This window comes from Oncorhynchus clarkii, chromosome 15, assembly GCF_045791955.1.
Source record: "Oncorhynchus clarkii lewisi isolate Uvic-CL-2024 chromosome 15, UVic_Ocla_1.0, whole genome shotgun sequence".
Taxonomy (NCBI): domain Eukaryota; kingdom Metazoa; phylum Chordata; class Actinopteri; order Salmoniformes; family Salmonidae; genus Oncorhynchus; species Oncorhynchus clarkii.
This window is the reverse complement of record NC_092161.1, coordinates 14,432,996-14,453,484: the sequence shown is the minus strand read 5'-3', so window position 1 is coordinate 14,453,484 and position 20,489 is coordinate 14,432,996. Positions and strand designations below refer to the sequence as shown.

The 20,489-nt window shown below is 43.9% G+C and overlaps 1 protein-coding gene across 1 annotated transcript in view; it reads right to left on the bottom strand.

Moving 5' to 3' along the window:
- Positions 1-3,052: 3,052 nt before the first annotated feature.
- LOC139366922 (contactin-associated protein-like 2) overlaps positions 3,053-20,489 on the bottom strand; it is a 302,046-nt gene continuing 284,609 nt past the window's right edge. The window contains exons 26-28 of the mRNA XM_071104677.1: positions 10,065-10,319; positions 8,945-9,016; positions 3,053-4,864 (exon numbers count right to left, since the gene is read on the bottom strand). Coding sequence (XP_070960778.1) covers positions 4,662-4,864; positions 8,945-9,016; positions 10,065-10,319 — 530 coding nt within the window. The 3' untranslated portion in view covers positions 3,053-4,661. The remainder of the gene's footprint in view (positions 4,865-8,944; positions 9,017-10,064; positions 10,320-20,489) is intronic.

Here is a 20,489-nt window from a genome sequence, read left to right as displayed (position 1 = left end):
TGGTTCTAACACCATGGGTCTGTCTCTAACACCATGGGTCTGTCTCTATCACCATGAGTCTGGTTCTAACACCATGGGTCTGTCTCTATCACCATGGGTCTGGTTCTAACACCATGGGTCTGTCTCTAACACCATGGGTCTGGTTCTAACAACATGGGTCTGTCTCTAACACCATGGGTCTGTCTCTATCACCATGGGTCTGGTTCTAACACCATGGGTCTGGTTCTAACAACATGGGTCTGTCTCTAACACCATGGTTCTGGTTCTAACACCATGGGTCTGTCTCTATCACCATGGGTCTGTCTCTATCACCATGGGTCTGGTTCTAACACCATGGGTCTGTCTCTATCACCATGGGTCTGGTTCTAACAACATGGGTCTGTCTCTAACACCATGGGTCTGTCTCTATCACCATGAGTCTGGTTCTAACACCATGGGTCTGTCTCTATCACCATGGGTCTGTCTCTAACACCATGGGTCTGGTTCTAACAACATGGGTCTGGTTCTAACACCATGGGTCTGTCTCTATCACCATGGGTCTGGTTCTAACACCATGGGTCTGTCTCTATCACCATGGGTCTGTCTCTATCACCATGGGTCTGGTTCTAACAACATGGGTCTGTCTCTAACACCATGGGTCTGTCTCTATCACCATGGGTCTGGTTCTAACAACATGGGTCTGTCTCTAACACCATGGGTCTGTCTCTATCACCATGGGTCTGGTTCTAACAACATGGGTCTGTCTCTATCACCATGGGTCTGGTTCTAACAACATGGGTCTGTCTCTAACACCATGGGTCTGTCTCTATCACCATGGGTCTGTCTCTAACACCATGGGTCTGTCACTAACACCATGGGTCTGTCTCTATCACCATGGGTCTGGTTCTAACAACATGGGTCTGTCTCTATCACCATGGGTCTGGTTCTAACAACATGGGTCTGTCTCTAACACCATGGGTCTGTCTCTATCACCATGGGTCTGGTTCTAACACCATGGGTCTGTCTCTATCACCATGGGTCTGGTTCTAACACCATGGGTCTGGTTCTAACAACATGGGTCTGGTTCTAACACAATGGGTCTGGTTCTAACACCATGGGTCTGGTTCTAACACCATGGGTCTGTCTCTAACACCATGGGTCTGTCTCTATCACCATGGGTCTGGTTCTAACACAATGGGTCTGTCTCTATCACCATGGGTCTGGTTCTAACACCATGGGTCTGGTTCTAACAACATGGGTCTGTCTCTAACACCATGGGTCTGTCTCTATCACCATGGGTCTGTCTCTAACACCATGGGTCTGTCTCTATCACCATGGGTCTGGTTCTAACAACATGGGTCTGTCTCTAACACCATGGGTCTGTCTCTATCACCATGGGTCTGTCTCTAACACCATGGGTCTGTCTCTATCACCATGGGTCTGGTTCTAACACCATGGGTCTGTCTCTATCACCATGGGTCTGGTTCTAACACCATGGGTCTGTCTCTAACACCATGGGTCTGGTTCTAACAACATGGGTCTGTCTCTAACACCATGGGTCTGTCTCTATCACCATGGGTCTGTCTCTAACACCATGGGTCTGTCTCTATCACCATGGGTCTGGTTCTAACAACATGGGTCTGTCTCTATCACCATGGGTCTGGTTCTAACAACATGGGTCTGTCTCTAACACCATGGGTCTGTCTCTATCACCATGGGTCTGGTTCTAACACCATGGGTCTGTCTCTATCACCATGGGTCTGGTTCTAACAACATGGGTCTGTCTGTAACACCATGGGTCTGTCTCTATCACCATGGGTCTGGTTCTAACACCATGGGTCTGTCTCTATCACCATGGGTCTGTCTCTAACACCATGGGTCTGGTTCTAACACCATGGGTCTTTCTCTAACACCATGGGTCTGTCTCTAACACCATGGGTCTGTCTCTATCACCATGGGTCTGGTTCTAACAACATGGGTCTGGTTCTAACACCATGGGTCTGTCTCTATCACCATGGGTCTGGTTCTAACACCATGGGTCTGTCTCTATCACCATGGGTCTGGTTCTAACACCATGGGTCTGGTTCTAACACCATGGGTCTGTCTCTATCACCATGGGTCTGGTTCTAACACCATGGGTCTGTCTCTATCACCATGGGTCTGGTTCTAACAACATGGGTCTGTCTCTAACACCATGGGTCTGTCTCTATCACCATGGGTCTGGTTCTAACACCATGGGTCTGTCTCTATCACCATGGGTCTGGTTCTAACACCATGGGTCTGTCTCTATCACCATGGGTCTGGTTCTAACACCATGGGTCTGTCTCTAACACCATGGGTCTGTCTCTATCACCATGGGTCTGGTTCTAACACCATGGGTCTGTCTCTAACACCATGGGTCTGTCTCTAACACCATGGGTCTGGTTCTAACACCATGGGTCTGTCTCTAACACCATTGGTCTGTCTCTAACACCATGGGTCTGTCTCTATCACCATGGGTCTGGTTCTAACACCATGGGTCTGTCTCTAACACCATGGGTCTGTCTCTATCACCATGAGTCTGGTTCTAACACCATGGGTCTGTCTCTATCACCATGGGTCTGGTTCTAACACCATGGGTCTGGTTCTAACACCATGGGTCTGGTTCTAACACCATGGGTCTGTCTCTATCACCATGGGTCTGGTTCTAACAACATGGGTCTGTCTCTATCACCATGGGTCTGGTTCTAACACCATGGGTCTGGTTCTAACACCATGGGTCTGTCTCTATCACCATGGGTCTGGTTCTAACACCATGGGTCTGGTTCTAACACCATGGGTCTGGTTCTAACACCATGGGTCTGGTTCTAACACCATGGGTCTGGTTCTGACACCATGGTGTTGTGTTGCTGTGTTGTGTTACCAAGAGGAAGGCTAAAAGGCAGTCTCCTGAAGGCACAGTTGGTTAAACCATTCAACACGGTAGAACCAAGCCTCAACCCTTCACCCTTGACCCTTGACCCCAAAGACTTGTCCTATGGAACATAGGCTACACCCCCCCCCCCCCCCCCGACACACAAATACAGCACTCTCAACATCCAATGAGACAAACTCTCAGCATTACAAGTATCATGATCGATCTCATCGATCAATCAATCAAATTTGTGAAATAAACATGAGAAGCTACACTGAGTGTATTAAACATTAGGACCACCTGCTCTTTCCATGACAGACTGACCCGGTGAATCCAGTTGAAAGCTATGATCCCTTATTGATGTCACTTGTTAAATCCACTTCAATCAGTGTAGATGAAGTGGAGGAGACAGGTTAAAGAAGGATCTTTAAGCCTTGAGACAATTGAGACATGGATTGTGTATGGGCCATTCAGAGGGTGAATGGGTAAGACAAAATATTTAAGTGCCTTTGAGCAGGGTATGTTAGTAGGTGCCATGCGCTTTGGTTTGAATGTGCCAAGAACTACAACGCTGCTGGGTTTTTCACACTCAACAGTTTCCTGTGTATCAAGAATGGTCCACCACCCAAAGGACATCCAGCGAACTTGACACAACTGTGGGAAGCATTAGAGTCAACATGGGCCAGCATTCCTGTGGAATGCTTTCGACACCTTGTAGAGTCCATGCCATGACTAAATTAGGATGTTCTGATAGCAAAAGGGGGTACAACCCAATATTAGGAAGGTTCTTAATGTTTTGCGCCTTCAGTGTAAGACAAGTGTTTGGAAACAGAAAATACACTGAAAGTTCAAGAGCTCACTTGTTCTCAGAGGAAGGACAGAAAGCAAACTGCCATGCAGTGTGTAGCTATGGTTCTGCCATGTTTTCCCATCATGCATTGAGACATTCCTCTCCAACCATCGATGAGAAGGTCTTCTTGTGGATACAATCTAATGTCATAATTAAATTAAAGTAAACTTCTTTCATTTGTGGATATGTGCTATGCTTAGAAATATTATCTGAAATGTCGTGTAAATGTCTGTACCAATGTCTCTGAATAAACATATATTAACAAAGAAATTAAATATATTTATAAATAACACATATTTACAGCAGGACTTTTGGCATCCATGTTTCTCTGGTTACACCTCTTGGAGTGGTTTGAGAAATACTGTTGGAGTGTATATGGATCATGGACATGTAAACATGACCAACAGAAATGCCAAACTTGTAAACAGATGATTTGGCATAATCTTTCAGATCTCAGTTGAAAAAACAAACAAGTCTTTGCTAGCATATGTTCCATTATTATTATACAGAGGTCAAATACATAGGTCAAATACTTGAGCTGTGCTTGATTTAGTTTGCCTGGTACATCGGAGACAATAGAATAGTCCTAAAGGTGCAAAATCCAAGCTAAATCAAGTGCACTTCTAAAAACCTAAAGTGTTTGAATGTATTTGATCCAGATCTGCTGTTATATAACTATTCTGTATTCAAAGGACTCGTGGAAACTCCTGAACACAATACAAAGAAAGACTATGTACAGATTTAGTCTCTCAACTCTCTACGCAACCTTCCAATAAACTGTCTCGTCTTTCTTCTGCAGTTCATCGGATTTCTGTACACCCTCTTTCACCCACTCCCAATCCCTCCTCCATTCAGTAGACGTCTCCATCCATCTCTCCTGTGATTGGTCAACAGATGAACATCCCACTTTCCAATCCTCATCTGTTTTTCAATTGGCAGTTAGATGAACCACTCTTTCTTTGATTCCTCTATGGTTTCCGGGTTGGTTTCGGCGCAGATGATGGTGGTGTCTGCTGATTCGCCACTGGCTGGCTCCGCCCCTTTCGATTCATTGGTGTGGTATGATCCCTTGTGACGGAACATGTAGCGAATCAGGAACACCAGTGTACACAGGACGGTGAAGATAACCACGGCAATGATACCTGGGGGCAGATATAAATAAGTAGATTTAGAAATAGTTTGAAAATAATGGATATTGATAGATATTGATAGAATGTACATTGATAGATATTGATAGATATTGACAGAATGGATATTGATAGAATGTATATTAATAGAATAGATATTGATAGACATTGGTAGTCATTGACGTGTCAAACCGGGGGAACTGTTGTCTGGACCTCTGGCAGTCTCTATGGGGGTGCCACAGGGCTCAATTCTCAGGCCGACTCTTTTCTCTGTATATATCAATGATGTCGCTCTTGCTGCTGGTGATTCTCTGACCCACTTCTACGCAGATGACACCATTCTGTATACTTCTGGCCCTTCTTTGGACACTGTGCTAACAAACCTCCAAATGAGTTTCAACGCCATACAACACTCCTTCCGTGGCCTCCAACTGCTTTTAAATGCTAGTAAAACTAAGTGCATGCTCTTCAACCGATTGCTGCCCGCACCCTCCCGTCCGACTAGCATCACTACTCTGGACGGTTCTGACTTAGAATATGTGGACAACTACAAATACCTAGGTGTCTGGTTAGACTGTAAACTCCTTCCAGACTCACATTAAGCATCTCCAATCCAAAATTAAATCTAGAATCGGCTTCCTATTTCGCAACAAAGCCCACTTCACGCATGCTGCCAAACATACCCTCGTAACACTGACTATCCTACCAATCCTCGACTTCGGCAATGTAATTTACAAAATAGCCTCCAACACCCTACTCAGCAAACTGGATGTAGTCTATCACAGTGCCATCTGTTTAATCACAAAAGCCCCATATACTACCCACCACTGCGACCTGTATGCTCTCATTGGCTGGCCCTCACTAAATATCCGTCGCCAGACCCACTGGCTCCAGGTCATCTGTAAGTCTATGCTAGGTAAAGCTCTGCCTTATCTCAGCTCACTGGTCACCATAGCAACACCCACCCGTAGCACGCGCTTCAGCAGGTACAGTGCCTTGCGAAAGTATTCGGCCCCCTTGAACTTTGCGACCTTTTGCCATATTTCAGGCTTCAAACATAAAGATATAAAACTGTATTTTTTTGTGAAGAATCAACAACAAGTGGGACACAATCATGAAGTGGAACGACATTTATTGGATATTTCAAACTTTTTTAACAAATCAAAAACTGAAAAATTGGGCGTGCAAAATTATTCAGCCCCCTTAAGTTAATACTTTGTAGCGCCACCTTTTGCTGCGATTACAGCTGTAAGTCGCTTGGGGTATGTCTCTATCAGTTTTGCACATCGAGTGACTGAATTTTTTTCCCATTCCTCCTTGCAAAACAGCTCGAGCTCAGTGAGGTTGGATGGAGAGCATTTGTGAACAGCAGTTTTCAGTTCTTTCCACAGATTCTCGATTGGATTCAGGTCTGGACTTTGACTTGGCCATTCTAACACCTGGATATGTTTATTTTTGAACCATTCCATTGTAGATTTTGCTTTATGTTTTGGATCATTGTCTTGTTGGAAGACAAATCTCCGTCCCAGTCTCAGGTCTTTTGCAGACTCCATCAGGTTTTCTTCCAGAATGGTCCTGTATTTGGCTCCATCCATCTTCCCATCAATTTTAACCATCTTCCCTGTCCCTGCTGAAGAAAAGCAGGCCCAAACCATGATGCTGCCACCACCATGTTTGACAGTGGGGATGGTGTGTTCAGGGTGATGAGCTGTGTTGCTTTTACGCCAAACATAACGTTTTGCATTGTTGCCAAAAAGTTCAATTTTGGTTTCATCTGACCAGAGCACCTTCTTCCACATGTTTGGTGTGTCTCCCAGGTGGCTTGTGGCAAACTTTAACCGACACTTTTTATGGATATCTTTAAGAAATGGCTTTCTTCTTGCCACTCTTCCATAAAGGCCAGATTTGTGCAATATACGACTGATTGTTGTCCTATGGACAGAGTCTCCCACCTCAGCTGTAGATCTCTGCAGTTCATCCAGAGTGATCATGGGCCTCTTGGCTGCATCTCTGATCAGTCTTCTCTTTGTATGAGCTGAAAGTTTAGAGGGACGGCCAGGTCTTGGTAGATTTGCAGTGGTCTGATACTCCTTCCATTTCAATATTATTGCTTGCACAGTGCTCCTTGGGATGTTTAAAGCTTGGGAAATCTTTTTGTATCCAAATCCGGCTTTAAACTTCTTCACAACAGTATCTCGGACCTGCCTGGTGTGTTCCTTGTTCTTCATGATGCTCTCTGCGCTTTTAACGAACCTCTGAGACTATCACAGTGCAGGTGCATTTATACGGAGACTTGATTACACACAGGTGGATTGTATTTATCATCATTAGTCATTTAGGTCAACATTGGATCATTCAGAGATCCTCACTGAACTTCTGGAGAGAGTTTGCTGCACTGAAAGTAAAGGGGCTGAATAATTTTGCACGCCCAAATTTTCAGTTTTTGGTTTGTTAAAAACGTTTGAAATATCCAATAAATGTCGTTCCACTTCATGATTGTGTCCCACTTGTTGTTGATTCTTCACAAAAAAATACAGTTTTATATCTTTATGTTTGAAGCCTGAAATGTGGCAAAAGGTCGCAAAGATCAAGGAGGCCGAATACTTTCGCAATGCACTGTATATCTCACTGGTCATCCCCAAAGCCAACACTTCCTTTGGCCGCCTTTCCTTCCAGTTCTCTGCTGCCAACAACTGGAACGAATTGTAAAAATCTCTGAATCTGGAGTCTTATATCTCCCTCTCTAACTTTAAGCATCAGCTGTCAGAACAGCTTACCAATCACTGTACATGTACACAGCCAATCTGTAAATAGCAAACCCAACTAACTCATCCCCATGTTGTTATTTACCCTCTTGCTCTTTTGCACCCCAGTATCTCTACTTGCACATCATCATCTGCACATCTATCACTCCAGTGTTAATGCTAAATTGTAATTATTTCACCTCTAGGGCCTATTTACTGCCTACCTCCCTACTCTTCTACATTCACACACTGTACATAGATCTTTCAATTTTTATTTTATTTTGTGTTATTGACTATATGTTTGTTTATGTGTAATTCTGTGTTGTTGTTTATGTGTAACTCTGTGTTGTTGTTTATGTGTATCTCTGTGTTGTTGTTTATGTGTATCTCTGTGTTGTTGTTTATGTGTATCTCTGTGTTGTTGTTTATGTGTAACTCTGTGTTGTTGTTTATGTGTATCTCTGTGTTGTTGTTTATGTGTAACTCTGTGTTGTTGTTTTTGTCGCACTGCTTTGCTTTATCTTGGCCAGGTCGCAGTTGTAAATGAGAACTTGTTCTCAACTGGCCTTCCTGGTTGAATAAAGGTGTTCTCAACTGGCCTACCTGGTTAAATAAAGGTGTTCTCAACTGGCCTACCTGGTTAAATAAAGGTTAAATAAAAAATAAAAAAATAAAAAAATGGATATTGATAGAATGGATATTGATAGAATATATATTGATAGATATTGATAGAATATATATTGATAGATATTGATAGAATATATATTGATAGATATTGATAGAATGTATATTGATAGATATTGATAGAATGTATATTGATAGATATTGATAGAATGGATATTGATAGAATGTATATTGATAGATATTGATAGAATGGATATTGATAGATATTGACAGAATGTATATTGATAGAATGTATATTGATAGAATGGATATTGATAGATATTGATAGAATGGATATTGATAGAATATATATTGATAGATATTGATAGAATGTATATTGATAGAATGTATATTGATAGATATTGATAGAATGGATATTGATAGAATATATATTGATAGATATTGATAGAATGTATATTGATAGAATGTATATTGATAGATATTGATAGAATGTATATTGATAGAATGGATATTGATAGATATTGACAGAATGTTAAAGTTGGAGCAAAATGTTACTGAAGCAAATACATGATTTGTTGCCATCGTGTAGGCCCAAAGGAAACACATCTGGAGACAACTGAATATCAGTAGATCAAGATGACATCTGGACCTGGCAGAGGGTCACGCCTCTGTGGAACATGGCAGTTTAGGATAAGAGAAGTCTGAATAGGGGCCCTACTGGACATACCTCCTATAATGGCTGAGTTCCTGTTGACTCCATCTGGGATCACTCGCTCCTCGTTGAATGGGAACTCTGCACCTAGAGACACAGATATTTACTTTCAGCTATACTCATCTAGCCAACTTAAGGTAAATGTACTAACTGTGGATAAGATCGTATGCTAAATGACTGAAATGTAAATGTAATACACCCCCCCCCCCCCACACACACACACCATTAAACTGTAAACACACTACAGAGCGATGAATCAACACCAGGCCAAGCTGTCTAGTCTCCCACTAATAGGCTTTTATCCCTCCTGATGTACAGATCTGTCAGGTCTGTCAGGTAGACGAGTGGAGAGAGGGAGAGAAGAGAGTTGGTGGGTGGATGAGAGATTGTTATGACAGACAAGCATTAAGCTAATGAGAGAGAGAGAGAGAGAGAGAGAGAGAGAGAGAGCGAGAGAGAGAGAGAGAGAGAGACAGACAGAGAGACAGACAGAGAGAGCGTGTTATGACAGACAAGCATTAAGCTAATGAGAGAGAGCGAGAGAGAGAGAGACAGACAGTGTTATGACAGGTGGGCGGTAAGCTAATGAGAGAGAGAGAGAGAGAGAGAGAGAGAGAGAGAGAGAGAGAGAGAGAGAGAGAGAGAGAGAGAGAGAGAGAGAGAGAGAGAGAGAGAGAGAGAGAGAGAGAGAGAGAGAGAGAGAGAGAGAGAGAGAGAGAGAGAGAGCGAGAGAGAGAGAGAGAGAGAGAGACAGAGAGAGAGCGTGTTATGACAGGTGGGTGGTAAGCTAATGAGAGAGAGAGAGAGGGGGGAGACAGAGAGAGAGAGAGGTTCAGAGCCCAGTACAGGGAAAACTTGTGAGGGGCGACAGAAATCTGGAGAAAGGAGACAGGAGGACAGAGAGAAGAGGAAGAGAGAGAAGAGGAAGAGGAAATAGAGAGGCTGACATATCTGCCCTGTCAGCTGACTGTGCGTTTTGCTTGTGGCTCCTGGATCAATAGATGTTATTGACCAGAGACAGAGACAACCATCCCACTGGAGCAAAAGGAAGACTACAGCATCCCAAATATGAGAATGTGTGTGTGGTGTGTGTACCTGCATTTCCTGCAAAAATGTCTGTGTGTGTGTATCGTACCTGAGTCCAGGCGCCAAGGATCGGTGACAGCAGACATTGGTGGGATGGTGAGAGGTGATGCTCCACAGTTAGATTCTACCAGTTTACCCTGGTAGGACACTGGCACAGACTGTCTGTCTGTTGGTCTGTCTGTTATAGGGTTTCTTAGGGCAGTCTTCAGGGGTGCGACTCCGTTGAACTGGACGCGTGACAGACAGCCTACGAACCCTGGAGTGTTATAACGCTCTATAAGCACTGGGTCTATCACTCCGGTCTCTGAGGAAAGAGAGAGAGAGAGAGCGAGAGAGAGAGAGAGAAAGAGAGTGTGAGAGAGAGAGAGAAAGAGAGAGTGTGTGAGAGAGAGAGAGAGAGAAAGAGAGTGTGAGAGAGAGAGAGAGAAAGAGAGAGTGTGTGAGAGAGAGAGAGAGAGAGTGTGAGAGAGAGAGAGAGAAAGAGAGAGTGTGTGAGAGAGAGAGAGAGAGGCGTGGGGGCAGACAGAGGTTTGAGTTTTAACAAGATTTTATTATATAATACAACACTTCAAGGAAGCACACAGCCTTAATAGTCCAAAAAAGCATAGAAGGCATAGAAAATGAGGAGAGGAAGGAAATATACATAATCAGCATAAATCATTATTCCAGGAAACCAACTAAAGCAGAGTGAGCCACAGCACTCTCCTCTTACCAGCTATTAGATACCTGCATCAGCAGATATATAGGGAAATCATTACGACATCATCACCATGAGATGCCACACACACACAGGTTTTTAAAATCAATTGACTATTCTTCCCTCCTACTAGAGAGGGACAGAAAGAGAGAGAGAGAGAGACAGAAAGAGAGAGAGAGAGAGAGAGACAGAAAGAGAGAGAGAGAGAGACAGAGAGAGAGAGAGACAGAAAGAGACAGAGAGAGAGAGAGACAGAAAGAGACAGAGAGAGTGAGAGAGAGACAGAAAGAGAGAGAGAGTGAGAGAGAGGATAAAGAAACCCACATATTGACATTGACCTCTAATGGAAGCATAATGTGGTATACATTCTGTCTCTAAGTAACATATATAGGAGAGATGTTTCATTTCCCTCCATGATGACTAACCATGCCCTAGACCTGAAGATAACTATTAGCTCCGTGGGCTGACTCAGTATTGAGTTGTGTAGCTGACCTGGGTTTGATACCCAGATGGTGAAGTAATGCATTCAGCCTGGATGTCTATGTATCTCTCTGTCCCTTACAGATAGTCTGTATCCTTTCTTCTTATTGCTTCATCTCTATCTTCTATCTGTCGTATCAGTTTGGCCTGACAGTCAACTCCAGCAGGTTACAGTGCACTGGGCTTCAGGATATGTACAGGTGTAGGATGTTAATTTGATCACCACGTTGTTGCACTTGTAGTGTATTCAAGGTTTAAAAAGGCTTATTCTTTCCACTGTAACATGTCAGACTCAATTTGCTCTACCAGAAAATGTATCAATCGCTACAAAAATTGTCCATGAATTATAATTAACAGAATAATTCACATTTCCTGTTAATGCAACATTATTTTCCTGCTGTGAGAAACTGTCACAATTAACATTCTACACCTGTGCATACTGTAGGACCCTTTATCATGGTCACACAGCTGGACCAGGAAAAACGCTGGACCCAAGTTAGAGCCTCTAGAATAGGTCCAGGAGTTTTTCTTGGTCAAGTCGTGTAGTCAGGGAAAACTCAGGGCCTAATAATATCCACAAACGCTATCTCTCTCTCCTTTTGCCTTTTCTCACATATTCCTCTTGGTTTCATACAGTGCATTTGGAGAGTATTCAGACCCCTCTTCCTCGGTCTCCTTGTTTTCTGTGCTAGTTTTGGTTTCATACAGTGCGTTTGGAGAGTATTCAGACCCCTTGACTTTTTCCATATCTATTTTACATTACAGCCTCATTGATAAAATCTAAATTTCCCCGTAACATTCTATACACAATGCCCCATAATGACGAATCAAAAACAGGTTTTTAGATTTTTTTTGCAAATGTATGAACACAAGACCTTATTTACATAAGTATTGTCACGTTCGTTGTATTGATGAGACCAAGGTGCAGTGTGATATGAATACATCATTATTTGAATAAAGAAAGAACACATAGACAACAACCCACAAAACCAACATGGAAAAATGGCAACCTAAATAGGATTCCCAATCAGTGACAACGATAAACAGCTGCCTCTGATTGGGAACCAATTCAGGCCACCATAGACCTACATTACCTAGACATACAAAACCCCCATAGATATACAAAAACCTTAAACAGGACAAAAACACACATACCCACCCTCGTCACACCCTGACCTGACCAAAATAATACATAAAACATAGATAACTAAGGTCAGGGTGTGACAAATATTCAGACCCTTTGCTATGAGACTCGAAATCGAGCTCAGGTGCATCCTGTTTCTATTGATCATCCTTGAGATGTTTCTACAACTTGATTGGAGTCAATTGATTGGACATGATTTGGAAAGGCACACACCTGTCTATATAAGGTCCCACAGTTGACAGTGCATGTCAGAACAAAAACCAAGCCAAGAGGTCAAAGGAATTGTCCGTAGAGCTCAGAGACAGGATTGTGTCGAGGCACAGATCTGGGGAAGGGTACCAAAACATTTCTGCAGCTTTGAAGGTCCCCAAGAACACAGTGGCCTCCATCATTCTTAAATGGAAGAAGTTTGGAACCACCAAGACTCTTCCTAGAGCTGGCTGCCTGGCCAAACTGAGCAATCAGGGGAGAAGGGCCTTGATCAGGGAGGTGACCAAGAACCCGATGGTCACTCTGACAGAGCTCCAGAGTTCCTCTGTGGAGATGGGAGAACCTTCCAGAAGGACAACCATCTCTGCAGCACTCCACCAATCAGGCCTTTATGGTAAGTGGCCAGACGGAAGCCACTCCTCAGTAAAAAGCACATGACAGCTTGGAGTTTGCCAAAAGGCACCTAAAGGACTCTCAGAACATGAGAAACAAGATTCTCTGGTCTGATGAAACCAAGATGGAACTCTTTGGCCTGAATGCCAAGCATCATGTCTGGAGGATACCTGGCACCATCCCTACGGTGAAACATGGTGGTGGCAGCATCATGCTGTGTTCATGGGATGTTGTTCAGCGGTAGGGACTGGGAGACTCGTCAGGACCGAGGGAAAGATGAAGGGAGAAAAGTACAGAGAGATCCTTGATGAAAACCTGCTCCAGAGCGCTCAGGACCTCAGACTGGGGAAAGGTTCACCTTCCAACATGCCAACGACTCTAAGCATACAGCCAAGACAACGCAGGAGTGGCTTCGGGATATTTTTCTTAATGTCCTTGAGTGGCCCAGTCAGAGCCCGGACTTGAACCTGATCGAACATCTCTGGAGAGACCTGAAAATAGCTGTGGAGGGACACTCCCCATCATACCTGACAGAGCTTGAGAGGATCTGCAGAGAGGAATGGGAGAAACTCCCCAAATACAGGTGTGCCAATCTTGTAGTGTCATACCCAAGAAGACTCGAGGCTGTAATCGCTGCCAAAAGTGCTTCAACAAAGTACTGAGTAAAGGGTCTGAATACTTACGTAAATGTGATATTTCCGTTTTTCATACATTTGCTAAAAATTCGAAAAACCTGTTTCTGTTTGTCATTATGGGGTATTGTGTGTAGGTTGATGAGGGAAAAATATAATTTAATCCATTTTAGAATAAGGCTGTAACGTAACAAAATGTGGAAAAAGTCTGAATACTTTCCGAATGCATTGTATTTAAAATATTATGTTGTTTTGGACTGGTCTGTAGAGAGTAGAGAGATATAGAGAGCTCAGAGTGTTATGGACTGGCCTGTAGAGAGTAGAGAGATATAGAGAGCTCAGAGTGTTATGGACTGGCCTGTAGAGAGTAGAGAGATATAGAGAGCTCAGAGTGTTATGGACTGGCCTGTAGAGAGTAGAGAGATATAGAGAGCTCAGAGTGTTATGGACTGGCCTGTAGAGAGTAGAGAGATATAGAGAGCTCAGAGTGTTATGGACTGGCCTGTAGAGAGTAGAGAGATATAGAGAGCTCAGAGTGTTATGGACTGGTCTGTAGAGAGCTCAGAGTGTTATGGACTGGTCTGTAGAGAGTAGAAAGCTGTAGAGAGCTCAGAGTGTTATGGACTGGTCTGTAGAGAGTAGAAAGCTGTAGAGAGCTCAGAGTGTTTTGGACTGGCCTGTAGAGAGTAGAGAGATATAGAGAGCTCAGAGTGTTATGGACTGGTCTGTAGAGAGCTCAGAGTGTTATGGACTGGTCTGTAGAGAGTAGAAAGCTGTAGAGAGCTCAGAGTGTTATGGACTGGCCTGTAGAGAGTAGAGAGATATAGAGAGCTCAAAGTGTTATGGACTGGTCTGTAGAGAGCTCAGAGTGTTATGGACTGGTCTGTAGAGAGTAGAAAGCTGTAGAGAGCTCAGAGTGTTTTGGACTGGCCTGTAGAGAGTAGAGAGATATAGAGAGCTCAGAGTGTTATGGACTGGTCTGTAGAGAGCTCAGAGTGTTATGGACTGGCCTGTAGAGAGTAGAGAGATATAGAGAGCTCAGAGTGTTATGGACTGGTCTGTAGAGAGCTCAGAGTGTTATGGACTGGTCTGTAGAGAGTAGAAAGCTGTAGAGAGCTCAGAGTGTTATGGACTGGCCTGTAGAGAGTAGAGAGATATAGAGAGCTCAGAGTGTTATGGACTGGTCTGTAGAGAGCTCAGAGTGTTATGGACTGGTCTGTAGAGAGTAGAAAGCTGTAGAGAGCTCAGAGTGTTTTGGACTGGCCTGTAGAGAGTAGAGAGATATAGAGAGCTCAGAGTGTTATGGACTGGTCTGTAGAGAGCTCAGAGTGTTATGGACTGGTCTGTAGAGAGTAGAAAGCTGTAGAGAGCTCAGAGTGTTATGGACTGGTCTGTAGAGAGTAGAGAGATATAGAGAGCTCAGAGTGTTATGGACTGGTCTGTAGAGAGCTCAGAGTGTTATGGACTGGTCTGTAGAGAGTAGAAAGCTGTAGAGAGCTCAGAGTGTTATGGACTGGTCTGTAGAGAGTAGAGAGATATAGAGAGCTCAGAGTGTTATGGACTGGTCTGTAGAGAGCTCAGAGTGTTATGGACTGGTCTGTAGAGAGTAGAAAGCTGTAGAGAGCTCAGAGTGTTTTGGACTAGCCTGTAGAGAGTAAAAAGCTGTAGAGAGCTCAGAGTGTTATGGACTGGCCTCTAGAGAGTTCTGAGTGTTTTGGACTGGCCCGTAGAGAGTTCTGAGTGTTTTGGACTGGCCTGTAGAGAGTAGAAAGCTGTAGAGAGCTCAGAGTGTTATGGACTGGCCTGTAGAGAGTAGAAAGCTGTAGAGAGCTCAGAGTGTTTTGGACTGGTCTGCAGAGAGTAGAAAGCTGTAGAGAGCTCAGAGTGTTTTGGACTGGCCTGTAGAGAGTAGAAAGCTATAGAGAGCTCAGAGTGTTTTGGACTGGCCCGTAGAGAGATGTAGAGAGCTCTGAGTGTTTTGGACTGGCCAGTAGAGAGCGCTGAGTGTTTTGGACTGGCCCGTAGAGAGTTCTGAGTGTTTTGGACTGGCCCGTAGAGAGATGTAGAGAGTTCTGAGTGTTTTGGATTGGCCTCTAGAGAGCTCTGAGTAATTTGACTGGCCTGTAGAGAGATGTAGAGAGTTCTGGGTGTTTTGGACTGGCCTATAGAGAGCTGTAGAGAGTTTTGAGTGTTTTGGACTGGCCTGTAGAGAGCTGTAGAGAGTTGTGAGTGTTTGGAATGGCCTGTAGAGAGCTGTAAAGAGTTCTAAGTGTTTGGACTGTTTTGAAATGTGTTTTGAAATGCAATAAACAGTTACATTATTGTCTTTCCCTCCTCCTGTCTCTCTCCTCTCTCTCCTGTCTCTCCTGTCTCTCTCCTCTCTCTCCTGTCTCTCCTGTCTCTCTCCTGTCTCTCCGTGTCTCTCCTGTCTCTCTCCTCTCTCTCCTGTCTCTCCTCTCTCCTGTCTCTCCTGTCTCTCTTTCCTCTCTCCTGTCTCTACTGTCTCTCTCCTCTCTCTTCTGTCTCTCTCCTGTCTCTCTCCTGTCTCTCCTCTCTTTCCTGTCTCCTGTCTCTCTCCCGTCTGTCCTCTCTCTCCTGTCTCCTGTCTCTCTCCTGTCTCTCTCCTCTCTCTCCTGTCTCTCCTGTCTCTCTCCTCTCTCTCTCCTGTCTCTCTCCTCTCTCTCTCCTGTCTCTCTCCTCTCTCTCCTCCTCTCTCTCCTCCTCTCTCTCCTCTCTCTCCTCTCTCTCTCCTCTCTCTCCTCTCTCTCCTGTCTCTCTCCTGTCTCACCTCTCTCTTCTGTCTCTCCCACTCTCTGTTATTCAGAGGAGAAAATGTAGCAGAAAAACAGCAGATTGCAGACAAACAACCTCAAACACACAGAAATATTGAATAGTAATAAATGTAATGTTGACACACTCTTTCTGACCAGCCAGTATCTCCATAAGCTCCCTCTCCCAAACAAGTGAGAGAGTGTGTGTGTGTGTGCTTATAGATGATATATTATAGAGCCTTTGATAATGTGTCCTACAATGCAGTGCAAGAGTGGAGAAAACGCCCTGATATCAGGCCACTGCTGAATTTGATAGCCATGTCAGAGGAGCTACACACACACATGCACACACACACACACACAAGCCTGTATGGCAGAGCTAAATACTGTACCTAGGACCAGCCTGTTAGTGGACCAGCCTGTTAGTGGACCAGCCTGTCAGTGGACCAGCCTGTGAGTGGACCAGCCTGTCAGTGGACCAGCCTGTTAGTGGACCAGCCTGTTAGTGGACCAGCCTATCAGTGGACCAGCCTGTCAGTGGACCAGCCTGTCAGTGGACCAGCCTGTTAGTGGACCAGCCTGTTAGTGGACCAGCCTTTGTTATATCAGTATCTTATTAGTATTCAAGTCTGAGTATCAGGTATATAGCCGAGTGAGAGGGTGGAGAGAGAGGGGGGAGAGAGAGAGTGGGGGAGAGATAGAGGGGGGAGAGAGAAACCTTTCCAACCAAAAACATAGAGACCCTTCACTATGGTGAATCACAAAAACAATACAGAAATACACTACTGAAAAAGAAGGAACAGCACGTCAGAAATCAGATCAATGTAATTGAAGAATCCATAGACTCTAACCACTTCTGGGAAAATAGGAAAACACTAAACAAACAACAACACAAAGTTATCTATCCAAAAATGTATAAAATGTGTGTATAAACCACTTCTCCAACCTTTTTGACTCTATAAGAAAGAACAAACAGCAAAAACATATACATGATCAAATACAAATCTTACAATCAACTGTTAAAGACTACCAGAACCCACTGGATTCTCCAATTACCTTGAATGAACTACAGGACAAAATACAAACCCTCCAACCCAAAAAGGCCTGTGGTGTTGATGGTGTCCTCAATGAAATTATAAAATATACAGACCACAAATTCCAATTGGCAATACTTAAACTTTTAAACATGATTCTCAGCTCTGGCATCTTCCCCAATATTTGGAACCAAGGACTGATCACCCCAATCCACAAAAGTGGAGACAAATTTGACCCCAATAACTACCGTGTGATATGCATCAACAGCAACCTTGGGAAAATCATCTGCATTATCATTAAACAGCAGACTCGTACATTTCCTCAGTGAAAACAATGTACTGAGCAAATGTCAAATTGGCTTTTTACCAAATTACCGTACAACAGACCATGTATTCACCCTGCGCACCCTAATTGACAAACAAACCCAAAAAAGGCAAAGTCTTTTCATATTTTGTTGATTTCATAAAAGCCTCCGCAGGCTATTCTGTTGCCCTCGCCAATTTGTTTATACATCTGTTGAAGTGGGTGGGGCTTACGATGCATCCCTGTCTCACCCCACGGCCCTGTGGAAAGAAATGTGTGTGTTTTTTGCCAATTTTAACCGCTGTCATGCGTAGATGTAATAGGTGGCAGGGAAGTCAGGCGCAGGAGAGTCAAATTGAGTGTAAAATGGAGTCTTTTAATAAAGTCCACGGAGTATGCTCCATAACACTAAATGTACATAAACATGGGTACAAGGACCCGACGCACACCTATACAACAATCACACTACACTGACAATAAAACAATCTCTGACAAAGACATGAGGGGAAACAGAGGGTTAAATACACAACAGGTAATGAATGGGATTGAAAACAGGTGTATGGGAAGACAAGACAAAACCAATGGAAAATGAAAAAAGGATCAATGATGGCTAGAAGACCGGTGACGTCGAACGCCGAGCACCGCCCGAACAAGGAGAGGCAACGACTTCGGCAGCAGTCGTGACAACCGCACACTTGTTGTTTGTGTACATGGATTTTATAATGTCGTATGCTTTACCCCCAACACCACTTTCCATCAATTTGTATAGCAGTCCCTAATGCCAAATTGAGTCGAAGGCTTTTTTGAAATCAGCAAAGCATGAGAAGACTTTGCCTTTGTTTTGGTTTGCTTGGTTGTCAATTAGGGTGTGCAGGGTGAATACATGGTCTGTTGTACGGTAATTTGGTAAAAAGCCAATTTGACATTTGCTCAGTACATTGTTTTCATTGAGGAAATGTGCGAGTCTGCTGTTAATGATAATGCAGAGGATTTTCCCAAGGTTACTGTTGACGCATATTCCACGGTACGCATATTTTCTCTCTCTCTCTCTCTCTCTCTCTCTCTCTCTCTCTCTCTCTCTCTCTCTCTCTCTCTCTCTCTCTCTCTCTCTCTCTCTCTCTCTCTCTCTCTCTCTCTCTCTCTCTCTCTCTCTCTCTCTCTCTCTCTCTCTCTCGCTCTCTCTCGCTCTCTCTCTCTCTCAGGGTGGAATTGAATAATAGACTGTTCCACTAATAGATTTGAACTCTGGTCTCATACAAGCTTGACTTGGAATAACATACAAACAAGACAGACAGGCAGGAGTTGTACTCTGATAATTCAACACAAACATGAGTGTGCTTAGGTCTACAGCTCCCTCTGCGCAACCTGTAAATCCTGTTATGGCTGAATGTACATTACTGAATGTACTGAATGTACATTACTGTTCTATCTGTTCTGTTGGTCTCTTTGTCTGTCTGTCACACAGGTGTTCAATGTGAGCTGACTAACAATTTAGTGGGTGGGACTGAGAATACAAGAGCTGCCAGGAGCAGTTATTGGGTGGGGGGAGAGGAGGATAATAAGAGGGAGGTGGAGATTGGTTAAGGGTGAAGGGGGGATGAGATGGACAGTGAGAGGGGAGAAGGGGGGATGAGAGGGACAGTGAGAGGGGAGAAGGGGGGATGAGAGGGACAGTGAGAGGGGAGAAGGGGGGATGAGAGGGACAGTGAGAGGGGAGAAGGGGGGATGAGAGGGACAGTGCGAGGGGAGAAGGGGGGATGAGAGGGACAGTGAGAGGGGAGAAGGGGGGATGAGAGGGACAGTGAGAGGGGAGAAGGGGGGATGAGAGGGACAGTGAGAGGGGAGAAGGGGGGATGAGAAGGACAGTGAGAGGGGAGAAGGGGGGATGAGAGAAGATCATAAATGGAGGGGTGACAAGAGAACAGAAAGGGTGAAAGGATCAAACAGGGTTACCATGGCAACAAATGATAGCTCATGGCAAAACTTGAGAGTGTGAGAAAAGGAGGGAAAAGAGAGCTGGAAGAAGAAGAGACTGAGACAGAGAGAGAGAGAGAGATGAAGAGACTGAGACAGAGAGAGAGAGAAGAGATACCTGGCAGAATACCTGACCACTGTGACTGACCCAAAATTAAGGAAAGCTTTGACTATGTACAGACTCAGTGAGCATAGCCTTGCTATTGAGAAAGGCCGCCGTAGGCAGACATGGCTCTCAAGAGAAGACAGGCTATGTGCTCACTGCCCACAAAATGAGGTGGAAACTGAGCTGCACTTCCTAACCTCCTGCCCAATGTATGACCATATTAGAGAGACATATTTCCCTCAGATTACACAGATCCACAAAGAATTCGAAAACAAATCCAAATTTGAAAAACTCCCATATCTACTGGGTGAAATTCCACAGTGTGCCATCACAGCAGCAAGATTTGTGACCTGTTGCCACGAGAAAAGGGCAACCAGTGAAGAACACACACCATTGTAAATACAACCCATATTTATGCTTATTTATTTTATCTTGTGTCCTTTAACCATTTGTACATTGTTAAAACACTGTATATATATATAATATGACATTTGTAATGTCTTTACTGTTTTGAAACCTCTGTATGTGTAATGTTTACTGTTAATTTTTGTTGTTTTTCACTTTATATATTCACTTTGTATGTTGTCTACCTCACTTGCTTTGGCAATGTTAACACATGTTTCCCATGCCAATAAAGCCCTTGAATTGAATTGAATTGAATTGAATTGAGAGAGAGATGGAGAGACAGAGACGGAGAGAGAGAGAGATAGATTGAATTTAATTGAGAGA